Raw genomic sequence first — 23253 nt, 5'->3', positions numbered from 1 at the left:
TTTTTTGAATAGGTCCTTGTAACACAGATGACAGGACAATTTGAAAAGTGTTAGGAACTGTGATAACAGTGGCTTTAGGAAAAAGTATATACATTTTGTCCCAGAATTCATTTTGTGGGTACAAGACCATCAGGTATGGGTGATGGTTCATGGATGAGTTCAATATCGCCATCATTGTTTGGGAACTAAGAATTTGTGAAGGACTTTGGGACATCTATACCACCAAGTAGGAATCCTAAAGCTGGTCTGGTGGGCTTTTCTGGCCAAGTATGTTTTAATATGTTAAGGTAAAGGCCAGTCCTCTCCTGAGAAAGAGGTGATGATTTCTGTTGACCATTGGTCCATATATTTAGGAAGTGAAGAAGGGGTATATAACAAGAGTATAGCACATAACTGACATGTGTTGGGGGATCTTGGAGGAACAGGGGCTCAAATGGCAGGGGCTCAAATTTATCTGTTATTGAGTTTATGAAGAAAAAGAAATCTGCTGGTATGACAGACATTGAAATGGAGTGGGAAAACCATGGGTTGGGATAGACTGAAGGGGTTGTCAGGGCACCATGATGCAAATGTACTGAAAGGGTGTCAGGGCCAATGTTGCCTGTCCCCTGCCAGCAGTAGCAGAGTGGGTCCCTTTTTCTCTGTGGAAAACTCTGGTCATTATAGAAGTCTGACATTTCCGCTCTGAGTTATTGAGTCAGTACTCTATCTCTGCATCTAGCAAAGCCCATGCTCTCTGATTGAAGAGCTCTAGCTCTGACTGAGCAGGAGGCATGGCAGACCTCTGCAAAGAGATCACTACTTCCCCACAGAGAGTTAGAGTCCCACTTTGCAACATGTGGAACAGGCTGGGGACAGGCTTTTCTACTCAGGCTGTGGCTACTTTCTAAAGGCACCTGCTATGTATTTGGTGAATTTAAATTAAAAGTACAGTTCAGCTTTAAAATTGTTGAAAACCTTCATTTTTTTTAATAAAATAAAAAATAAATTATACTTACCTGCGCTGTGCAAAAGTATTGCAGAGAGCAGCCCCAATTCTCCTCTTCTAAGGTCCCCCACTGGCACTTTACGCTCCTCCTCTTCTTCATGTGCTCCAATAGCAAGCTGTGTGCTAAGGGGGCTCATGTGCAGGCACTCTACAAAGCTGGGCTGTGTACATCCATAGACACACACAGTGCAGCTTGGCCATGCCCCCTGCTCCCTCCTCCCTCCTCCCAGGATTTGACTGACAGCAGCAGGAGCCAGTGAGAGCAGGGAGAGGGGGGAGCAATTGGGCACAGCACTTCAGCTTAGTGTTTAGGGAGGGGAGTGGAGGAGAATAGGCTGTGTTGTAAACCTTAACATGCAATATCCAGTGAGGTGACAAGCCTCAGGTGATACACAAAGAATAAACAAATCCTCCTACATATGTTGTACCTGTTTATTTGCAGCCTTCTCGTCTCTACTGTCAATTAAAGTGCAGCATTTATACAGCTTGTCTGAGCTTTCAGAAGGCTGGGTTCACACTAGCTGTGGCTGCGGCTCACAGCAAGGGGTCCGGTGCGTCCCTATTCTCCGGTTCAGGTGCAAATCAGGTCCGAATTTTTGGCTGCACAGGACCCTTTTCCAGTTCGGACCAGGGCCTCCCCAGAGGTGTGTGCACCGGCTCCATTGAGAACTGGTCACACCCCCGTCATATGAATTGGATGCGGGGAAAACCCACATCCAATTCACATCAGTGTGAACCCAGCCTCAGAGTTTAAAACCATTTTAACCACTTGCCGACTGCAATACATATATATATATATATATATATATATATATATATATATATATACCTTGCAGTTTGCAAACAGTTTACCAAGATTATGGCTGAAGATATCAGCTATAACCCTGGTGTTGTTTTTTCAGCCGGCGACTGGCTTTCTCTTTAACGCATTCCGAACTGCTCATGAGCTGCTGGAACACATTCAGAAGTGGCAGAGGGGACGTCCCCCAACAGTGTGGCCAGCTGGTCACAGAGACGATAAAAGACTAGATCCATCTTCGATCGCCTCTATGGACCGGAGCTACATCATGATGTCACTTCCAGGGTGGAAAAAAACTTCTCTTTTTTTTTTTTTAAGCAAAAGATCAAAATGTATTTATTTTAAAGGTATAGAAGAGATCTTTTTGACCCCAGATCTCTCCATAAAGAGGACTTGCCATCCTTATTTCTATTACAAGGGATGTTTACACTCCTTGTAATAGGGATAAAAGTGATAAAAAAATAAATAAATTCAAGGGACAGTGTAAAAATACAACATAAAATAAATGCTCTTGCACAGAAGCAAATGCATATCGCGCACGCATATGTAAACAGTGTTTGCACCACCCATGTGAGGTATCTCCACAAATGTTAGAACGAGAGCAATAATTCTAGCACTAGACCTCCTCTGTAACTCTAAACTGTGTTTAACCACTTTACCACCGGAGGATTTTGCTCTCTTACGTCTGGGCCAATTTTTGCAATTCGGCACTGTGCGACTTTAACTGACAATTGCGCAGTCATGCAATGCCGTACCAAAACGAAATTTACGTCCTTTTTTTCCCACAAACAGAGCTTTCTTTTGGTGGTATTTGATCACCTGTGCGATTTTTACTTTTTGTGCTATAAACAAAAAAATAGCGTACATTTTGAAAAAATAACAATATTTTTCACATTTTTTATATGAAATTCCCCCAAAAAAATGTAAAAATCAAAATTTTTTTAAATTTTTGGCCTATTTGTTTTCCGCTACCTATGTTTGGTAAGAAAATCACAAGCGTATTTTGATTGGTTTGCGCAAAAGTTATTACGTTTACTAACTAAGAGAAAGATTTATGTCATTTTTGGTATATTTTTTTTTTTAACGAGTAATGGCGGCGATCTGCGATTTTTTTTTTTTTGCGGGACTGCGACATTGCGGTGGACAGATCGGACCCTTGACTGACATTTTTGACACTTTTGGGGGTACCAGTGACATTACTACAGTAATTAGTGCTATACATATGCACTGTTACTGTAAAAATGACACTGGCAGGGGATGGGTTAATTTTATTGGAGAGGGAGGGGTTAATGTATGCCTGGTGCTTACTGACATGTGTGGGGGGAGGTGACTGAGTGACACAAGGACAGATCGCAGGTTCAGCTATGCTGAACCCTGCAATCTGACCGTGTTTGTCACTTAGGAGAACCGCCCGCTCTGTTTACACAAGCGGTGGATCTCCAGACTCGATTCCCCGACGATCAGGGAAGAGCAGCTCCTCCCCTGGCCCGACTCCCGCTGTGTGAAAGGGGAGTGTCTGGCGACGTAGGTCTACGTCGCCAGACGATAACTATCCACTTTGCCGCAGTAGAGCTCTAGTGAGCAGACGGCAAGTGGTTAAAGTGTCACCTTTGGAGATTTTTAAGTACCGTAGTTTGTTGCCATTCCACGAGCGTGCACAATTTTAAAGCATAAAATGTTAGGTATCTATTTACTCGGCATAACATAATCTTTCATATTATACAAAATAATTGAGGCATATTTTCTTTTTTTTCTTGAATTTAATAGATTTATTTTTTCCCAAAAAATCGCACTTGAAAAACCACAGCGCAAATACCGTGCGAAATAAAAAATTGCCATACGATCACCATTTTATTCCCTAGGGTCCCTGCTAAAAAAAAATATATATACAGTAAAACCTTGGATTGTGAGCATTATTCGTTCTGGAAACATGCTTGTAATCCAAAGCACTCTTATATCAAAGCGGATTTCCCCATAAGAAATAATGGAAACTCAGTCTTGTCCTGACACCCCCCTCCCACCCCCGCACAGCCATTCACTGGAAAGACCAGTGTACTTCTGTTTCTTCTTCCCCAGCTCTCTGAACTTCTTATGCAGCTAAGAACAGAGGGTAAGTGATCACTTATAAAAAAAGGGGAAAGGAGGTATTTATAATGTTTCTATATACACACAAATGTGTTGGTTTTCATTTATATTTTATAGTGAATGGGTTCTTTTACAAGGTGAGCCGTCATGTATACTTTCATTGAACAAGTTAAGGTTAGAAGCTAATTGGCTACCATGCATGGCTGCACCAGATTTTGCACTCTGTGGGTTTAGTAAATCAACCTCATTGCGTCACTGTCTTTGCACCAGTATATTGTGAATAAAAGGCGTTGTGGTGACACCCCATCAGGTGGCAGGACCATGACACCTTGCATTAACAATGTTAAGTTCTCAGTCTTGCAGTTTGAGTGACGCTAGCTGTCATTGATCCCGAAAGACTGGGGACATCTTGTTGCCAAAAAAGAAGTGTGTGGAAGAAAATTTAGGATTAAGGTCCGGGCACACTTATGCGATGCGGGAAGGCTGCGATTTCGCAGCCTGTTCCCGCATCGCAAACGCACCCCTGGCAGTTCACACTGCCATATGCGATACGCTGGGGGTGTCAATGAAATGTTAATGACACCCCCAGTTTGATCGCATATCGCAGTGCGATCTTTACAGTTCGCACAGGATCGGATCGCACAAGTGTGAACCACTGTGTGATCCGATCCTGATGCGGCTGAAAAAAGGGTCCTGTGCGTCTTTGCTGTGGGTGCAGTGCGAATTTAGCCATACAAAGTGTATGGCTGAATTCGCACCGCACAGCCGATCGCATGTAATGAAGGAGCAGTGCGCTCTGATATTACATGCGATCGCCGCAGCCGCAAGAATGTGAACCGGCACTAAGGGTGAGTATTGCAGCCTGCACTGAGTTTTTTTTCTTTTTTTGGATATTTATTTTAAAAAAATAACCTGCAGTAGCCTTTAAATAATTCTGTGATTCAGCCTGTCCTGTGTAAAAGAAATCTGCCACATTCAGTTTGAATCTCGAGCCTGATGACCCATTTTTCACATCTTGGCCTACGGTGAAATTGACTAACCACTTAACTGTAGACTTCCACAGCAAATATAACAAAATGATAACAGATTACATGACAAAAAGAGTTTAAAAAATGCCACTGAGGAATGTTGTGGGTTTTTGCAAATCCAATCCATTAGCGTTCTTGAACATCTTAACAGTGGGATTCTCTCATTAAATGAATTGCGGCATTGTAAAGGCAGAAGCCGTTTTCCTGAGCAGGCTGCAGCACAGAGGAACATTTATATTCTCAGCCCACATCAGTAAACCAGAGGAAGTAATGAGAGGAGATGCTTTGCATACAATGATAGATCATACTCACCATACATCCAACACTGGAGAGCAGGGCTGCTGTTAGAAATCACAGGCCCCATACAGCCTACCTGACAGGGCACCCCCCAGCTGAAAGTAACCGAGGACATAGATTTATCACTTATCAGTCCCTTTCTCTAAAGCCTCCGCTGCACAGATAAATGAATAGGAAGCGCTGTGAGTCTTCCCGCTCATTCACAAACTAAAGCATAGTAAACACAGTTTACTATGCTTCGGTGATGAATTGACACAGAGGGGTGGTTGGTACCCATCGCTCACTGTGTTCAGGAAAGGAAGGGGCCAGTAAATAGCATCCACCTGTGTACAAGCGGTCCTCGGGTTACAAACATCTGACCTACAAACGACTCCTACTTACAAATGGAGGGAGACAACAGGAAGTGAGGAGAAATCTCCCCCTAGGAAGGGAAATTCACTCCTGGAAGAGTTCTCATGGGATAAAGGTGTCTCCACTGAAGCCTTATTACCACAGTAACCCAACATTTCCAAAATAGAGTTGTCATAGGGACAGAAAGTGAAGTGAAATCTTTTGAATAGGGCCACAAACCACAAAAAAATGGTACAGGAGTGTTAACCCTTCCCTATGCTATCCAAAAAAACTGAATAATATTTTGGCTGGAGCTAAACCTAAAAAATGTACCTGTTCCGACTTACAAACAAATTCGACTTAAGAACAAACCTACAGTCCCTATCTTGTTTGTAGCCCGGGGACTGCCTGTACCTGCAGCAGCTGCTGGCGGGGGAGGAGGGAAGCCAAACTGCTGTGGGGGAAAGGGGCACAGAGGAGGGCCCAGACAGCAGATGGAAGGGGCACATCTGGCAGCGCTGCAATGGGAGACAGAAGAGGATCGGTGTCTGCAATAAGACAGTACAGCTAAACCTCCTGCTCAAGTGGTGCCCGGACCCCCTTTTGAGCTGATGGGGCCTGGGCCCAGTACAGCAGGGCTGGCTGTACTGCCTTATCAGTGGCCCTGCTGGAGACAAAAGAGGAACAAACAATAGTTATGTGAATTTATAATGACTGTTTAGAGATGTATGGATATTAAAAATGCATTTGTATACATTAGATATAACAGTAAATGCATAAAAACCTTAATCACAGCTTGTAGCTACAAGAGAGGTGAAAAGGGATGCAAGGGGCTACATTTATATATTAAGCCATTGACAATGTTCATTTATATAGATAAATAGATATTCCTAACGTACCTGTATAATGTTATATGTACTTGAAATAAACCTGTATGCTGGAAAAAAAAAGAAGGAAAAAAACCTATTTACTGTGTGTGTGTGTATGTGTATATATATATATATATATATATATATTTATATATATATATATATATACATATACTGTATATATATATATATATATATATATATATATATACACACACATATACTCTATATTACCAAAAGTATTGGGGCGCCTGCCTTTACATGCACTGCGCTCTAATTCATCCCAAAGGTGTTCTATCGGGTTGAAGTCAGGACTCCAGGCAGGCCAGTCAAGTTCCTCCACCCCAAAGTCGCTCATCCATGTCTTTATTAACCTTCTTTTGTGCACTGGTCCAAATCATTTGGTGGAGGTAGGGTTATGGTGTGGGGTTGTTTTTCAGAGGTTGGGCTTGGCTGTGAAGTTCCAGTGAAAAGAACTCTTAAGGTGTCAGCATACCAAGACATTTTGGACAATTTCATGCTCCCAACTTTCTGGGGACAGTTTGGGTTGGCCCTTTCCTGTTCCAACATGATTGCGCACCAGTGCACAAAGCAAGGTCCATTAACCGCTTGCCGACCGCCGCACGACTATTTACTGCGGCGGTCAGCCCCTTAACAGGCAGAGCGATGTAGTACTACGTTGCTAGCCTGTGAGGGTCTAGGGAGCGAGCGCGCGCCCCCGCTCCCGCGCGGTCACGTACCCCCCCGTGTGTGTGACCGGCGGACTCGATGTCCGCCGGTCGCTCGGCGATCGTCGGTGCAGAGGGAGGAGGGCAGGCGGCTAATTTAAACAAGCCCCCTGTCATTCTCCCCTGTGTAGGAATGGTGATCATACGGTTCTACTATGTAGGGCTGTTGATCACTGTTCCTACACCTCAAGCCACAGCCAATCACAGTTAGAATCACGCCCCTAGGGACACACATAACCCCTCCCTCTCAAAAAAAGTTAACTCCTTCACTGCCAGTGTATTTTTTACAGTAACAGTGCATATGTATAGCACTGATTACTGTAGAAATGTCATTGGTAACCCCAAAAGTGTCAAAAATGTCAGTCAAGGGTCTGATCTGTCCGCTGCAATGTCGCAGTACCGCAAAAAAAATCACAGATCGCCGCCATTACTCGTTAAAAAAAAAAACAACAAAAATCTTTCCCTTTGTTAGTAAACGCGATAACTTTTGCGCAAACCAATCAAAATACACTTTTTGCGATTTCTTTTTTTTTTTTTTTACCAAACATATGTAGCATAAAACAAATTGGCCGAAAATGTTAAAAAATTTTGATTTTTACATTTTTTTTGGGGAATTTCATATAAAAAAATGTGAAAAATATTGTTATTTTTGCAAAATTGTCGCTCTTTTTTTGTTTATAGCGCGTGATCAAAAAATCGCACAGGTGATCAAATACCACCAAAAGAAAGCTCTGTTTGTGGGAAAAAAAGGACGTCAAATTAGTTTAGGTACAGCGTCGCACGACTGCGCAATTATCCGTTAAAGTCACGCAGTGCCGAATCGCAAAATAGGCCCTGGTCAGGAAGGGGGTAAAATCTTCCGGGGCTTAAGTGGTTAAAGTGTAAATATTTGTAATATATCACCATTATGCACATAAATATACTAACATGTTTTTCTTGTTTTCTTTTTAGAATGCGATCCAACAGAAAGTTGTGCTTTTTGCTGGTAGTGCTGGTTCCATTAAGCTTCTTCTGCTTCCATGTGATGACCAAGTCTGACAAAGTGGTGGCCGTGTGGAACAGAGAAGCCCCTGAGGACATTCTGGATAATAGTATACTACAGCCTGCAGACAAATATGCTCACATATCCCTGAAATGGAAAGAAGAGGTTTTAGAGTATGTACAACTGCTATATTTTAAGCAGCTTCTGTTTTTCCAGATATGACTAATGTATGTTGTTAAATGTTCAGTTACCTTCAAATTCTATACCCTCTATATTCTTGCTGCCGTGCTGCAGCATGTAAAATATTTATTGCTGCTTTTGAGGTCTAGTTCTAGACTGTCTTCTGCCATCCCCTGTGTCTTCCTGTTTGCCAGGAAGGATGTTTTTTTGCAATTAGTTGCCAATAGGAAGGTTTGGGAAATGGGAGATAGCAGGCCAGAGGTCAGTGATGAAAGCTGTGGTTGACATTTGCATCATAGAGATAATGAACATAGAGCTGCCAGTTTTACAGACTTGGGGTTAAGGTTCATATTAAATATTAACAAGATATTGTGGCAATATAAGCATATATATATATATACAGTATATATGTGTGTGTGTGTATTCCAAGGTGCAGCAGCACCACCACAGCAAAGCAGGTCATGGACTTTCAACATCAAAATGTAGACAGGTAGATTGGTATCACACTGGTCATCATCATCCAAAAGCCAGTATGAGGCAGACCCACTTACCTGTAAACATCATTTGGACTCATATGGGTAATTGACTTGGTCTTAGCAGCACCATGGGAGGCTATGAAAAAAAATGCACTTGGCTCACACAGTGGGGTTGATTTACTAAAGCCAAATAGACTGTGCACTTTGTAAAGTGCAATTACGCTCTGCAAGTGCACTTGCTCCAGAATTTGGTAAATGAGGTAAAGCTCTACTTAGCAAAGAATACCCAATCACATTCTAGGAAAATACAAAAAACAGCATTTTTGCTTGCACATGTTTGGATGATAGAAGTCAGCAGAGATTCTGATCATTTATTAGGCTTTGGAGCAACTGCACTTGCAAAGTACACAGTCTATTTGCCTTTAGTAATTCAATCCCACTGTATTAAGGCTATTCAGGGGGTCAATGGGTACCAGTTCCTTGCTTATCAGGCAGCCAGCTTTTGTCTACCTGGGCTGGGTGTATTTAATGTCAGTAAAACTTTAAAGCCTAACGCTGAATACATACTAGAGCTGCACGATTCTGGATAAAATGAGAATCACAATTTTTTTTGCTTAGAATAAAGATCACGATTCTCGGCGTAACATCATCTTTCACATTATACAGAAAAATTAGGCTAACTTTACTGTTTAGTTTTTTTAATTCATTGTAGTGTATTTTTTCCCCAAAAATGTAGTTTGAAAGACCACTGTGCAAAACAGTGTGATATAAAATATTGCAATGACTGGCATTTTATTCTCTGCTAAAAAATATATATAATGTTTGGGGGTTCTAAGTCATTTTTTAGCAAAAAATCCTGATTTAACTTGGAAGCAACAAGTGTCAGAAAAAGGCTTAGTCTTTAAGTGGTTAAACTAACCTCATTTAGTGCCGCTTCACTTTGTTCCGACTTGTCAGGCGACTTGGTCGCCTGACAAGTCGTGCTCCATTCTGTGCAATTGGAACCGTTCTAATAGGAGCGACTCAAGTCGCTCCTACTTATAAAAAGGTTCCTGCACTACTTTTGGGCGAAGTCGGAGCGACTTGCATTGACTTCCATTATGTGAAGTCGGTGCAGGCCGCGCCGAAGTTGCGGTGCACGGCGACTTCATTAAGTCGCCCCAAAGTCGTGTCGCCATAGTGTGAACCGACACTTATGGACCGACATTCATCACTTTGATCTCTAAAAGAACAAAAGGATACAATGTTTATTTTTATCTCTCTTTCAAAGCTCAGCAATGTTATTGATAAACATTGCTGGGCTTCTTTTTTTTTTTTTTTTGGCAGCTGTGAGCAGGAAAACTGCTCTGCACCGTTTACATGAATCTTGGAAATACTGGATTAAAGTGGAGTTCCACCCTAATTTTATACTTACCTCCATCTTCTCGCTCCGGGTCACCTGAAAAACAAATGGCTAATCACATTTTTTTTTTACTTACCTCGTAGCGAAGAAAATATACTTACCTTACTTCCTTCTTCCTCCTTCCTCGGCCGCGGCCCGTCATCACTTCCTGGCTGTGCAATGATTCCTGGGATCTGAACGTCATAGCTCCCAGGAATCATTGCACCTGCACCGGCCCCGACGTCAGTTCCGGGGCGCGCGCGTCATCCCCTTCTAAACAGCTTCTGGGCATGCCCAGAAGCTGTGGAGGGATGACGCGCGCGCCCAGAAGTGACGGCGGGGCCGGCGCAGGGCATCGTGGGATCAAAGAAGGCGGAAGAGGACTCCGAAGAGGTTCGCGCTGGCTTCAAGCTGCCCACATCTGAGATGGCAGCGCTGGACAATACTTTTTCAAGGTAAGTATTTGTCCTAACAGGTAAGTGCAACCCGGGACAGATCAGAGGCTAGCCATTGTGGAATGCACTAGCCCTGACTGTCCTGGGGGTATTTAAAAAAAAAAAAAATTCCAGGGTGGAACTCCGCTTTAAGATCGTGAGGGGGGTTGAATCGAGATTGCAATTTTTTAATGATTAATCATGCAGCTCTAGTACATACTGCTGTAACATACTACTCATCACATTTTGAGAGTGAAATGGAGGAGAGGAGGTGGTGATAACGAATGATTATACGGTCATATGCCTGATTTGGATACGACTAACAGCCAAACACCAATATGTGGAAGGAGTGGAGGAAGGAGCATATAATCAAAGCCTGCTTTATACACACAGCTGGTAAATGGGGGCACATAGGAGGGGAGCACGCCACATTGGTTTTACATTGCAGCAAGACTCACCTAAAGTTTATGGACTTTTTTCATGTTTATGGACTATTTGATTTGACACTGCACTCAGCACTTTTATTATTAGCACTTTTTAACACTGTTAGCACTTTATCTTTAGCACTTTACCTCATGTTTAGTTGGTATCAATATAAATGAATGTTTTGCTCATTTTTTGAATGCACTTTATTAGGGCAGCTCTGTATTCACTACACACTACCACTTTTTTTTTTTGTTTCTGTCATTCAAGATCAGTGCATCAACACAAGCAATGTTGATGAAACAATCTCTTCTGCTAAGACATTGTATATTGTATTCAAAACCCCCCCCCCCCCCCCATTGGCTGCAAGTACTAATTGAATGCTTGTTTTCACCATGACTGTTCGACAGCAGCTGATTGTTAGACTGGCTTCTGTAAAACAGACAGCTGTACACATGGTCTGAAAGTGGGCCCGGTTCCTGCCAAACTGGCCTGCGTGTACTGTGTCACTAAAGGCAAAACTTTTTTTTTGGTTTTGGATAGTGTGAGGAAGGCCTATAACCGTGTCCCATTGGGAAGATTTCTCTTCACTTCCTGTTCCATGACCAAAACAGGAAGCGAGAGAAAATCCTTCCAAAGTGAAGAAATCTTGGTGTGTCACCATGATCACCAGAACTAGTCACCCCATTGGAAGATTTCCCCTCTGTTTTTGTTCCCATATCAACCTAAACTTTGGGATTGTCTTTTACTTTCACTTTTGATGATGGTGGTAAACAGGACAAATAGGGAGGATGAATCTGACTGAAGAGGGCTCCTGACAGGTGTTCTAATGCCTCTAAAATCTACTACTAAAAAAAAAAGTATTTTGCCTTTAATGACAATTTAAGTTTAAATAGACCATGAAAAAATATCAGCACAAGGGACAATACTTACAGTCAATATAAAGGTTTGCAGGCTGCAGATAATTGAACTCTTCTGCCCTCTGAACCCTCTATCTACCTACACCTACCTACCTACAGTGGTACATCTACCTACAGTGGTACTCTTCTGGTGTTGCGGGGGTAATAGAGCCAAGGGACCTATCATATGCACTTATCAAGAGTGCTACATCCACCCTTTCTACCATCTTCTCCATTGATAGCTTCCATTAATGAAAAGAGCTTTATGAATGGAGAACGGGTGGATGAATGAAAGGTCTGCCTTCTCCATTCATACTTCACTTTTCATTAATAGAACCTTTAGTACAGCTTCTGTGAATGGAGGAGGTAAGCAGAAAGAGTGGGCTTACTTGGCATTCTTGCATTGGACAATTACTTTGGCTCCATTAACCCCCGCAGCTCCAGCAGATTAAGTTTGCGGGTGGAGGGGGGGATGGGATCCCAGAAGTGAAAAATTCAACTACGGTAAATCTGCAGCCAGCAGCACAAGAGATTACTAGAATAATTTGTTCCGGAAACATGCTTGTAATTCAAAGCACTCATATATCAAAGTGAATTTCCCTATAAGAGAAAATGGAAACTCAAATGATTCCTTCCACCACCATTTATTCAGAAGTCCTTCAGTTTATAGTCCACATAAAAAGATTATAACAATGTGATAGGTAGTGTAACCATAAAATGTCCATCCACAAATGGCGCCTCCGCAAGGGGATTAGAAGCAAAATGCAGCAGGAGCTACAGAGTATAAAAGAGAAGAAAGGTGCCTCAAAGTGTAGCAATATGGTTACATTTAATGAAGGTTCAACATTTAGCAACTCACATGGTGGATGATTAAAAGAGGCGCCTATAAGTATGCAGGCATCCGGGGTAAAGCTGTCTACATAGACCATCCTTCGCACGGCCGGCTCTCACCGCTGTCAGTCTGCAGTCGTGACCGGGAAGACTACCCTGCAGTGGAGCGATCTGAAAGCGAGGCTTGAAGCACTTGTGGAGCTCAGCGTAGAAGGGATGACTTCTATATCGGTGAGGAGGATGGTCTATGTGGACAACTTTACCCCGGATACCTGCATACTTAGATGTGCCTCTTTTAACCTCCCTGGCGGTATGATTCTTTCGGATTTTAGGTGCTGAAAGCGGTACCATTATTTTGTATGTATGAGCAGCCCAAACCAACTATGTACATATGATTTTTTTTACTGTGTGTTCTTCTTTATAACATCCCGGGTATGATAAAGTTTGAAACACAAAATCATAAATTATAATATAATAAAAAACTATAAATAAGTTAAAGTATATATGTATGTATACATATATACATAAAAAGTACGGTAAAACTGCAGGAAAGGGCACTGGGGGGCAAACTAATTTTTTATTTTGCATTGTATCAGTGTGTTTGGTGTGTTTTAAATTTGAATTTGCCGCCGGTTCCACCCCCCTGCGAACGTCACATCGCAGGAGATGGAAGCCGGGGCACGGAGAGGATCGGGAGGAAGATCAGCCGCCAGACACCGCCGAGATGAATCGCTGGATCCCAGTGACAAGGTAAGTAACCCCAGCAATCTTCCTAGCGGTACCCCGAGTGTGGCTCGGGGTACCACTTTTGGCTCTGAAATTTAACCCGGAGCTACGCTCGGAAATACCGCCAGGAAGGTTAATCATCAACCATGTGAGTTGCTAAATATTGTACCTTCATTAAATGTAACCATATTGCTACACTAAGAGGCGCCTCTCTTCTCTTTTATACTCAGTTGTGACATGACGCTACTTGTATATCAAGACATCGCTCGTTTATTAAGTCTAAGTTTATAAAAAAAAAATGTTTGTCTTGCAAAACGCTCTCAAACCAAGTTAATTAATCCAAGGTTTTACTGTACTTTTCTTGTAAGTAATGTGCCCTGTTTTGTACAAAAGTCTTTACTTGCTATATGCAAAGAAGAAAGTAATGGAATCAGGACTAGCTGCTCAGAAAAAAAAGGAGTAATGCTGGGCAAATGGGTAGGAAGGGGAATTTAAAGCTATAGGCACAGTATATATATTTTTTTTACTTCTGTGTCTCTTTGGGTTATCATAGATGTGAGATGATGGTTACCCAATTCCATGATCTGTGGGTGGCACTAAAGCTGGTTGTTATAAAGAGACGCTGATCTGCAGTACATGATTACAATTGTTCTAGCTTCACCTTCTACCCTCACCATATAATGCACTTATATTAGGCAGCAGAGTTTTTTTTTTTTTAGCACATGGTCCCTTCAGTATTCTGAGGAAAATCAGTTTGTGCTTTGTAATTTCTGTGGCCAGCTTTTAATTAAAGGGAAATTTTAACGTAACCCTCTAAAGTATTTGGCACGTAAGTAAACCAGCCAGTTTTTCCTGCTGTTCCATTTCAGTAGTACACTTCCTGTAATTCAATCCCATGGTATTGTAATAAAAAATAAATCATATTTAGAGTATAAGAGCTTTTTTGTTGGATTAATAAGATTGTATCTCTCCACAGACTTTTGCCGAGGAACAGTTGCAAATGTGAAGCTGAGGCCACTCTAGACATTCCTTTTAGACAAGAGCTCTTTGGAAAACCGTATGCGGTTGACTTTACTTCAGCTGTAGAGCCTTCATTATTTGAGGATACCTATAGACGAAGAGAACTGGAATATAGTAACTTCAAAATGAGGTACAGCCACAAACCATGCATTAATGTAGACTATTGTTGTGAAAAAAGAAAGCCAATATTGCTAAGAACTTCTAACGATACCATGCAATATCTTTTTGTACCACTCTAGGTGTTCTAGTAACATACAAGCATAGGCGTGCGCACAGGGTGTGCCAGGTGTGCCTGGGCACACCCTAATCACCACATGTACATTAACATTATCACTTTTTGTGCTGGCAGGAAGATGGCAAAAATCTCTCTCTCACTGGCTCTGCCATAATAGAAGCCATTAGGCACTTGCCTTTCAATGTGCCGGCAGGGAGATAAATGTGTTGGGGTCATATACATGTAGACAATTAATAGGCTGCGCACACCTATGCATACAAGTCCGGTGTCTCACAGTATTAGATGTGTGCAGGCTGTCAAGTACTTAATTCAGGCAGCATTGGAACATATAGAGCCCAGAAGACACCACACGCCGCCAGCTCATTTAGTGAAGGGAGATGCGAACGACCTGTAACTCTTGCCAAGCCACGTTCCTGCCACGTTTCACTCCGCCCACCCGGGCTTAATTGTAGGGCCTCTACAATTAAGCCCCGATGAGCACCAAAAGAACTGACATCTTCTCGTCCCTAATTATCAAGAACTAAAAGCATTTTTCATTTGTGACTGATTGTAATTAGATATGTCTTGCACCCACTAAAATTCAGGGGTCTTCAAACTATGGCCCTCCAGTTGTTCAGGAACTACAATTCCCATCATACCTAGTTTTGTCTGTCAATGTCAGAGTTTTACAATGCCTCATGGTATGTGTAGTTCCGCAACAGCTGGAGGGCCAAAGTTTGAGGATCCCTGGGTTAGATGAATATACCAAAGGCATTATACCCTTGTTCTTTGATTTCTTAAAAGTTTAACTCTAGGTTCACATTATAGTGGATGCGGTAGTGCTCGCAAATCGCAAGCAATTCCTGTACCCATAGGCACCCGCAGCCAATACATGCTGCTCTTTAACAAATGCATTAAAGTGGTTGCAAACCCTCACATATTTCCAGTGAAGTAAACAGCCTCAGATGGTACACAGAGATTAAACAAATCCTCCTACAAAGGTTTTGCTTGTTTATCTGCAGTCTTCTCTTCCCTACACCCTTTCATATGGGCACAAAAGTGTTAAAACCTTTCTTCATCTGTCAGAAATATAGAGGAGGGGGCGGAGGGCTGCAGTTGCAGTGTGTGGAAGCTGATTGGAGGAAAGGGACACTCAGCAGAAGAACTGTGTTGTGAAAAGACAAGCTCCATCCCTCCCGACACAAATTTATCTCATGTGTCGGGAAGACTTCTCAGAATTGACTCTGTTATGCTGATAACAGAGGAATGATGCACCAAAGAGAAACGATACTTAGAGCTTTGGAGAGAGATAAGTAAACACTACAGATTTACACTATATTACCAAAAGTATTGGGACGCATGCCTTTACACACCCTTAAACTTTACTGGCATCCCAGTCTTAGTTCGTAGGGTTCAATATTGAGTTGGCCTACCCTTTGCAGCTATAACAGCTTCAACTCTTCTGGGAAGGCTGTCTGCAAGGTTGAGGAGTGTTTCTTAGGGAATGTTTGACTATTCTTCCAAAAGCACATTTGTGAGGTCAGGCATTGATGTTGGACAAGAATGCCTAGTTCACAGTCTCCGCTCTAATTAATACCAAAGGTGTTCTATCGGGTTGAGGTCAGTAATCTGCGCAGGCCAGTCAAGTTCCTCCAACCCAAACCCACTCATCCATGTCTTTATGGACCTTGCTTTGTGCACTGGTGCCCAGTCATGCTGGAACAGGAAGGGGCCACCCCCAAACTGTTCAAACAAAGTTGAGAGCATGAAATTGTCCAAAAGGTCTTGATCTGCTGACACCTTAAGAGTTCCCTTCACTGGAACTAAGGGGCCAAGCCCAACCACTGAAAAACAACCCCACACCTTAACCCCCCCCCCCCTTCCACCAAATGATTTGGACCATTGCACAAAGAAAGGTCCATAAAGACATAGATGAGTGAGTTTGGGGTGTTGGAACCTGACTGGTCTGCACAGAGTCCTGACCTCAACCCGATAGAACACCTTTGGGATAAATTAGAGCGGAGATTCCAAGCCAACATCAGTGCCTGACCTCACAAATGCACTTCTGGAAGAATGGTGAAACATTCCCATAGACACACTCCTAAACCTTGTGGACAGCCTTCCCAGAAGAGTTGAAGCTGTTATAGCTGCAAAGGGTGGGCCAACTCAATATTGAACCCTACAGACTAAGACTGGGATGCCATTAATGTTCATGTGCGTGTCTAACCACAGATTCATACAGTTCAAATTTATTCACCATCTGCATTACATGCCTCACAAATTGGTCCGTATGGGTGTTGCCCCGGGACCTGCCTGTCCTAGATGTGGTTGTCCAGCAGCAGACCTCCTCCACATGTTCTGGTCCTGCCCCCATATTAAGTGTTACTGGACGTCTATGTTCGCTTTTTTTAATGATAAATTACACCTGCCGGTCCCACGTACGCCGGAGGTAGGCCTGTTGGGCGTCTTGAATTATTTTGTACACCGTGTACATGCCCGGGCCCTGATCAGCATACTATTGTTCTATGCTAGGAAACTTATTTTGTTACATTGGAAAAGTGTTGAACCGCCTACAGTACAGCAGTTCTATGTTACTGTGCGAGGGGATGTACCACTTTATAAACTGATCTATAAGAGTAGAGGATGTCCTGGCAAGTTCTCTAAGGTTTGGCAACCTTGGCTTGATGTGGATGATTCGATCTGGGCGGATACCCCTCTGCCTTCCAGCTTGTCTGCTGAATGAGACCGTGGAGGTTCCATGAGAGTTAAGGATTATATGACCTGAATGTAGTGTACTGACTGTTCCCCCCTCGGGGGCTGGACTGTTGAGGGTAGGGGAAGGTGTGTGCGTGTGATTGTGTAGGTGGGATTGTGAGTGTGTGTGTGTGTCTTTGTCTGTGTCAGCCATGTCTGGCTAGTTGTCTCCCCCATCTACCTTAGGGTTGGGACCACTTATGATGCCCTACTGGGCTTGTCCCACTGTTGCCATTACGACTCCTATGCAACCCAGTCTTTGAGGTCCCTTCCTTCCCCGATAGGCCCTGTTGGCCTGTTGTTGAATTATCTATGCTGCAATGTTTTCCACTGATTCGTTGTATATAACCTGATATGTTTTATTGACATTGCTTTGAGTTTTTGTTCTGTATTGTTCTTGGAAATTATAAATAAACACCTTTCAAAAAAAAAAAAAGTTCATGTGCGTGCAAAGGCAGGCGTCCCAATACTTGTGACAAATATAGTGTATGTACTTTGTTCAGATTCCATGACTGAGGTTTACAACCACTTCCCTATGCATCTGAAAACACAGCATGTTATCGGGTGCGTGAAAGCGCATAATGACGCAGCACCTTTCGGTTTTGTGCAGCTGCTCTGCAGGTGCTTTTTAGAAAAAGGGTAGGGGATCTTTTCCCTGCATTTCCCGCAGGTCCAGTGGCCCATTTAAATGATTTCTTTATAATAGCGTCACCAGAAGTGATAAGAAATCTCTCTAGCGGGGATGCAGATAACAAAAAACAGCACGGGGCTAGAAATTCAGAAAATGTTTTTTTATTGCTGTCAATGCCTTTTGCCTGGTGAAAACTGCTTCCCCCATTTCTTGTTTGGGCATCACAGGAACAGGGAGAATAGCCTAAATAACACTTGCTTTGGTTCAGTTGACACACATTGAATGTACATGTAGATTTGCTGATCAAATGGCTATGCAACACACAAGAATTCTGAGAAGTCCCATTTATAAATAAAGTTCAGTTGCAGGAAAGAGTAAGCTGTTTAACCACTTGCCGACTGCTCACAGTATATTTACTGCGGCAGTCAGCCCCTCACAGGCAGAGCGACGTAGGTTTACGTCGCTAGCCTGTCAGGGTCACAGGAGCGAGCGCGCTCCCGCGTGGTCACGGACCCCCCCGCGCGTGTGACCGGTGGACCCGATCGTCGGTGGAGAGGGAGAAAGGCAGGCGGCTAATGTAAACAAGCCGCCTGTCATTCTCCCCTGTGTAGGAATAGTGATCATACAGTTCTACCATGTAGAACCGTTGATCACTGTTCCTACACCTCAAGCCACAGCCAATCACAGTTAGAATCACGCCCCTAGGGACACACATAACCCCTCCCTCTCAAAAAAAAAGTTAACCCCTTCACTGCCAGTGTAATTTTACAGTAACAGTGCATATGTATAGCACTGATTACTGTAGAAATGTCACTGGTAACCCAAAAAGTGGCAAAAATGTCAGTCAAGGGTCCGATCTGTCCGCCGCAATGTCGCAGTACTGCAAAAAAAATTGCAGATCGCCGCCATTACGGGTTAAAAAAAAAACAACAAAAATGACAAAAATCTTTCCCTTTGTTAGTATAATTTTTGCGCAAACCAATCAAAATACGCTTTTTACGATTTTTTTTTTTTTTTACCAAACATATGTAGCATAAAACAAATTGGCCGAAAATGTTAAAAAATTTTGATTTTTACATTTTTTTGGGGAATTTCATATAAAAAATGTGAAAAATATTATTTTTGCAAAATTTACGCTCTTTTTTTGTTTATAGCGCATGATCAAAAAATCGCACAGGTGATCAAATACCACCAAAAGAAAGCTCTGTTTGTGGGGGAAAAAAAGATGCCAAATTAGTTTAGGTACAGCGTTGCACGACCGCGCAATTGTCCGTTAAATTCACGCAGTGCCGAATCGCAAAATAGGCCCTGGGCAGGAAGGGGGTAAAATCTTCCGGGGCTTAAGTGGTTAAAACAAAATGAAGGCTATCTGTAGATCATGATAAGGGTGCTTTTTATTATTGCTAAATAAAATAAAATTGTCTAGAAGTTGTTTATTGTGTTACTGAAGTTTTCCATTAACTCTCCAGCCCTACAGATGCTCTTTATGCAGTTTCTCTTTAGCCCATAATGCAATCAACAGCCAATTATGATATATGATTCATGTTCCAGTAACTTGTCATAAATGCCTGCTGGGGATTAATTACTGATTTCGCACTGCCAAGCATTTGCTGAGAACATATTGCTGGCTGTACCTGGGAATACTGCACACTTAGTGACTCCTATTACCGGTATTTGCAAGCTGTGATTACGAGTTTAAATTGGAAGAACTGCCATGGATTAAATAGCAATACATCTGCAATACAAATACTCATTGATCTTTGTTTTTCTAATGCAGAGTTTACTATTCATTTTAACTGCATTGCCTCTTAAAATGAATGGTAAGAAGATCAGTATAATGCATAGTACTGATCCTTTGACAAGACTGACAGTAGAAAAGTTTATTTATTTTTTTTCCAATTTATGTGCTAATGGAAGTTTAGCTTTTACTCAAGTGATAAAGTATAACTAAAGGCAAACTTTTTTTTTTTTGGAGTGAGAAAGAATTAAAACACCTGTCAATTTTTTTTATTGCCATCTGTGTCCCTGCAAGGCAGATTCACCCTCTCAGTTTGTCATGTTTACTGTTAACATTGAAAGTAAAAGTAGAGGACAATCCCCAAGTTTGAGTTGTCCCCCCAAAAATAATAGAGGGGGAATCTTTCAATGGGAACACTAGTTCTGTTGGCCTGGGGGGCCCCAAGGGATTACCTCAATTTGCAAAGATTTCTTCTCACTTCCTGTTTGGTTATGGGACAGGAAGTGAAGGGTAATCTCCCCAGTGGGATACAGATGGCAAAAAAAAAAAACATCCGACAGGGGGTTATAACTTTCACTTGCTCTATCCCAAATTAACAAAAAAAAGTTGTGCCTATAGTTCTACTTTACCGCCACTGTTGGTCCTGGTGACCATTTTCTCCAGCGATGGGAAAACCTTTTTGGGTTTCCACAAGAAACCGGATGTGAAAGGAAACCTGGTGAAAACGGTCTGAAAGGGGACAGCCTCTTTCTCTGGAGAGAACTCTTCTTACGTACTGACTTACTGCTGTGTCTCTGAAACAGGAAGTGAAGGGAAATCTCCCCAATAAGACATAACAAAAAAAAAAGAACCTGACAGAGGTCTTAACCATTCCTTACTCTATCCAAAACAAAAAACAAAGCTTTGGCTATATATACACCTTAGGCTTCATTCACATCTGAGCGTATCGTTTTCAGGTGTTTTTTGGATGTTTTTCAGGCGTTTTTAAGGCATTTTTTCAGGCGTTTTTTGCAGGTGTTTTGAGGCTTGCTTTGAGAGTGGTTCCTAAAAAAAAATAAGATACTCTAGAATCCTAAAAGCCTTTCATCTTTATAATTTTAGATGTTAAAATCATACTGAGCAAAATGACTAGTATCATAATTAAAAGTGACCAAACGAGCTTCATACTTGGTAGGACAGCCAAGATTAATATCAAGAGACTCTTCATAAAGTTACAGACTAGACATACCTATGTTGGAATTAGGCTGATCATTTCCCTTGATACCTGTCATACTTGATGTTGGTAATAACTACATTTGGCTTTGGCACTTAGTTTATAAAGTAGGTAATGCTATTATTTAGGGATGCACCCATACTATTTTTTTAACACTGAATACAAGTGTTCGCCAATACCAGTTAATGATACCTATCACCTAGGAGGAGTAGGCAGAGGAGTGGTTTGGGAGGTGGGGGGTTATTAGGCAGTTGGGTGAGGCTGAGGTGATGGCAGGGTGGGAGGAGGGGAGTAGAGGGGTAAGTAAGTGCAAAGTAGTTGAGGGTGGGGTGAAATAGGAGTTTTCAGGTGAGAGAGTTGGGATGGAAGAGGCTGTGATCGCGGGGTGGGGGGGGGGAAGAGGATGGGGATGGGAGGGTCATGAGGGCAGAGGTGACAGCTGGTGGAGGGAAAGAGGAGGCAAACAGGCAGAAGTGACAGCAGTGAATGCAGGCATGGTACAGGAGATGCTCAGAGACTGCAGACATGGTACAGGAGATTGTCAGAGACTGCAGGCATGGTACAGGAGAATGTCAGAGACTGCGGGCATGGTACAGGAGACAGTCAGAGACTGCAGGCATTATACAGGAGACAGTCAGAGACTGCAGGCATGGTACAGGAGACAGTCAGAGACTGCAGGCATTATACAGGAGACAGTCAGAGACTGCAGGCATTGTACAGGAGACAGCCACAAACTGCAGGCATGGTACAGGAAAATATCAGAGACTGCAGGTATGATTCATGTACTGTGGATGGTGTAGTGATGTTGCAGTCAGTGTTCACAGCTCTGGGGAAGCCTGTCCTCCCTTCCTCTAGAACAGTGGTCTCCAAACTGTGGCCCGGGGGCCATATGTGGCCCTTTCCTTGCCTTTAGCGGCACTTTTCCTCCCACTGATATACTGATACAAGACGCTGACACCAACAATGGAACGTAATTCCTGCTACTGACATCAACAATCGGGTATTTCTCCTATTGGCGCCAATGATGGGGCACTATTTTTCCCACTGACACCAACAATGGGGCTCTATTCCTCCCCGTAGTACCAAAGATGCATTGTTTACTCCCACTGATGCCACGACAATTTCTTCTCCCACTGGCCACAGTCCGGCCCCTCTAAAGTCTGAAGGATAGTAAACTGGCCCTTTGTTTTGAAAGTTTGAAGAACCCTGCTCTAGAACAGTGGTTCTCAAATCCGGTCCTCGGGACCCACCAACAGGCCAGGTTTGCAAGATAACTAAATTACATCACAGGTGATCTCATTTGCTTCTCAGTGATTGCAGTATTCTAGTCTGCATCCCCCAAGGTAATACTTAAAATCTGGCCTGTTAGTGGGTCCCGAGGACCGGATTTGAGAACCACTGCTCTAGAATACACTTTTATGATCCCTGCTCCCTGCCGGGACGTTACATCTTCTTCCTCTGAATGCTGGGGGCCTCCATGCACTTGATTGACTGCTAGGATGCTAGGCGGGCCAGAAATCATTTTGACAGGTGGGACTTGGATGAGCTGGGAATTCTGCCACTGGTGCAGGCTTTTACCCCAAGTTAAAGATGGCCCTGGGTGTCACCGCACCCCCCTAGCGACACTACTGGGAGGAGGAGATAAGGATGGCACCAGCCAGAGGAGACAGCTGTCTGGATGGGAGGAGGAGGCGTTCCACTCCCAAGCTGACGTCACTTTCGGAACCGGATTCGGTTATCGGAGCATTTTCGTGAGTACCGGTACTTGTGAAAATGCCTAGTATTGACACCGGTACTGATCTCGGTGCAACCCTACTATTATACACTCTCAGACATTTACTCATATGAATATTTAGACAGTGAGGACTAGACAAGAGCTCTTTGGAAAAGCTCTGCTGTTGCCACTGAGCCATTCACTGAATTCATTCATACCTCTCCTTATACCTATAGGAAGTTTCAAGGTGAAAGACATACAACAATTCTAGAGTCAAGCAAGTAGCTTTTAAGGCCTTTCCTTGTAAACTGCAAAAATTGGTCAAAACAACTCCCCACCCTTACTTTATATCGACCTTAAAGTATCAGTAAATTCATTGCAACTTGTTTGCATCTATCATAAGGAAAATAATCAATTTACCCAACAGTCTGTAAATCACATTCCAGTATTAGTTTCAAACAATTTATTTTTTATTCTTTATAACGAGATCACAGAACACTCTTGTACTTGCTC

General features: G+C 42.7%; 1 protein-coding gene across 1 annotated transcript in view; it reads left to right on the top strand.

The window, feature by feature from the left end:
• Positions 1-23253, top strand: part of B4GALNT1 (beta-1,4-N-acetyl-galactosaminyltransferase 1) — a 306925-nt gene that overhangs the window by 199251 nt on the left and 84421 nt on the right. The window contains exons 3-4 of the mRNA XM_082244664.1: positions 8076-8279; positions 14433-14606. Coding sequence (XP_082100790.1) covers positions 8077-8279; positions 14433-14606 — 377 coding nt within the window. The 5' untranslated portion in view covers position 8076. The remainder of the gene's footprint in view (positions 1-8075; positions 8280-14432; positions 14607-23253) is intronic.

Source organism: Pelophylax lessonae (assembly GCF_965119305.1).
Source record: "Pelophylax lessonae genome assembly, chromosome: 2".
Taxonomy (NCBI): domain Eukaryota; kingdom Metazoa; phylum Chordata; class Amphibia; order Anura; family Ranidae; genus Pelophylax; species Pelophylax lessonae.
The sequence above is the reverse complement of the archived record's forward strand: the minus strand, read 5'-3'. Positions and strand labels throughout refer to the sequence as shown.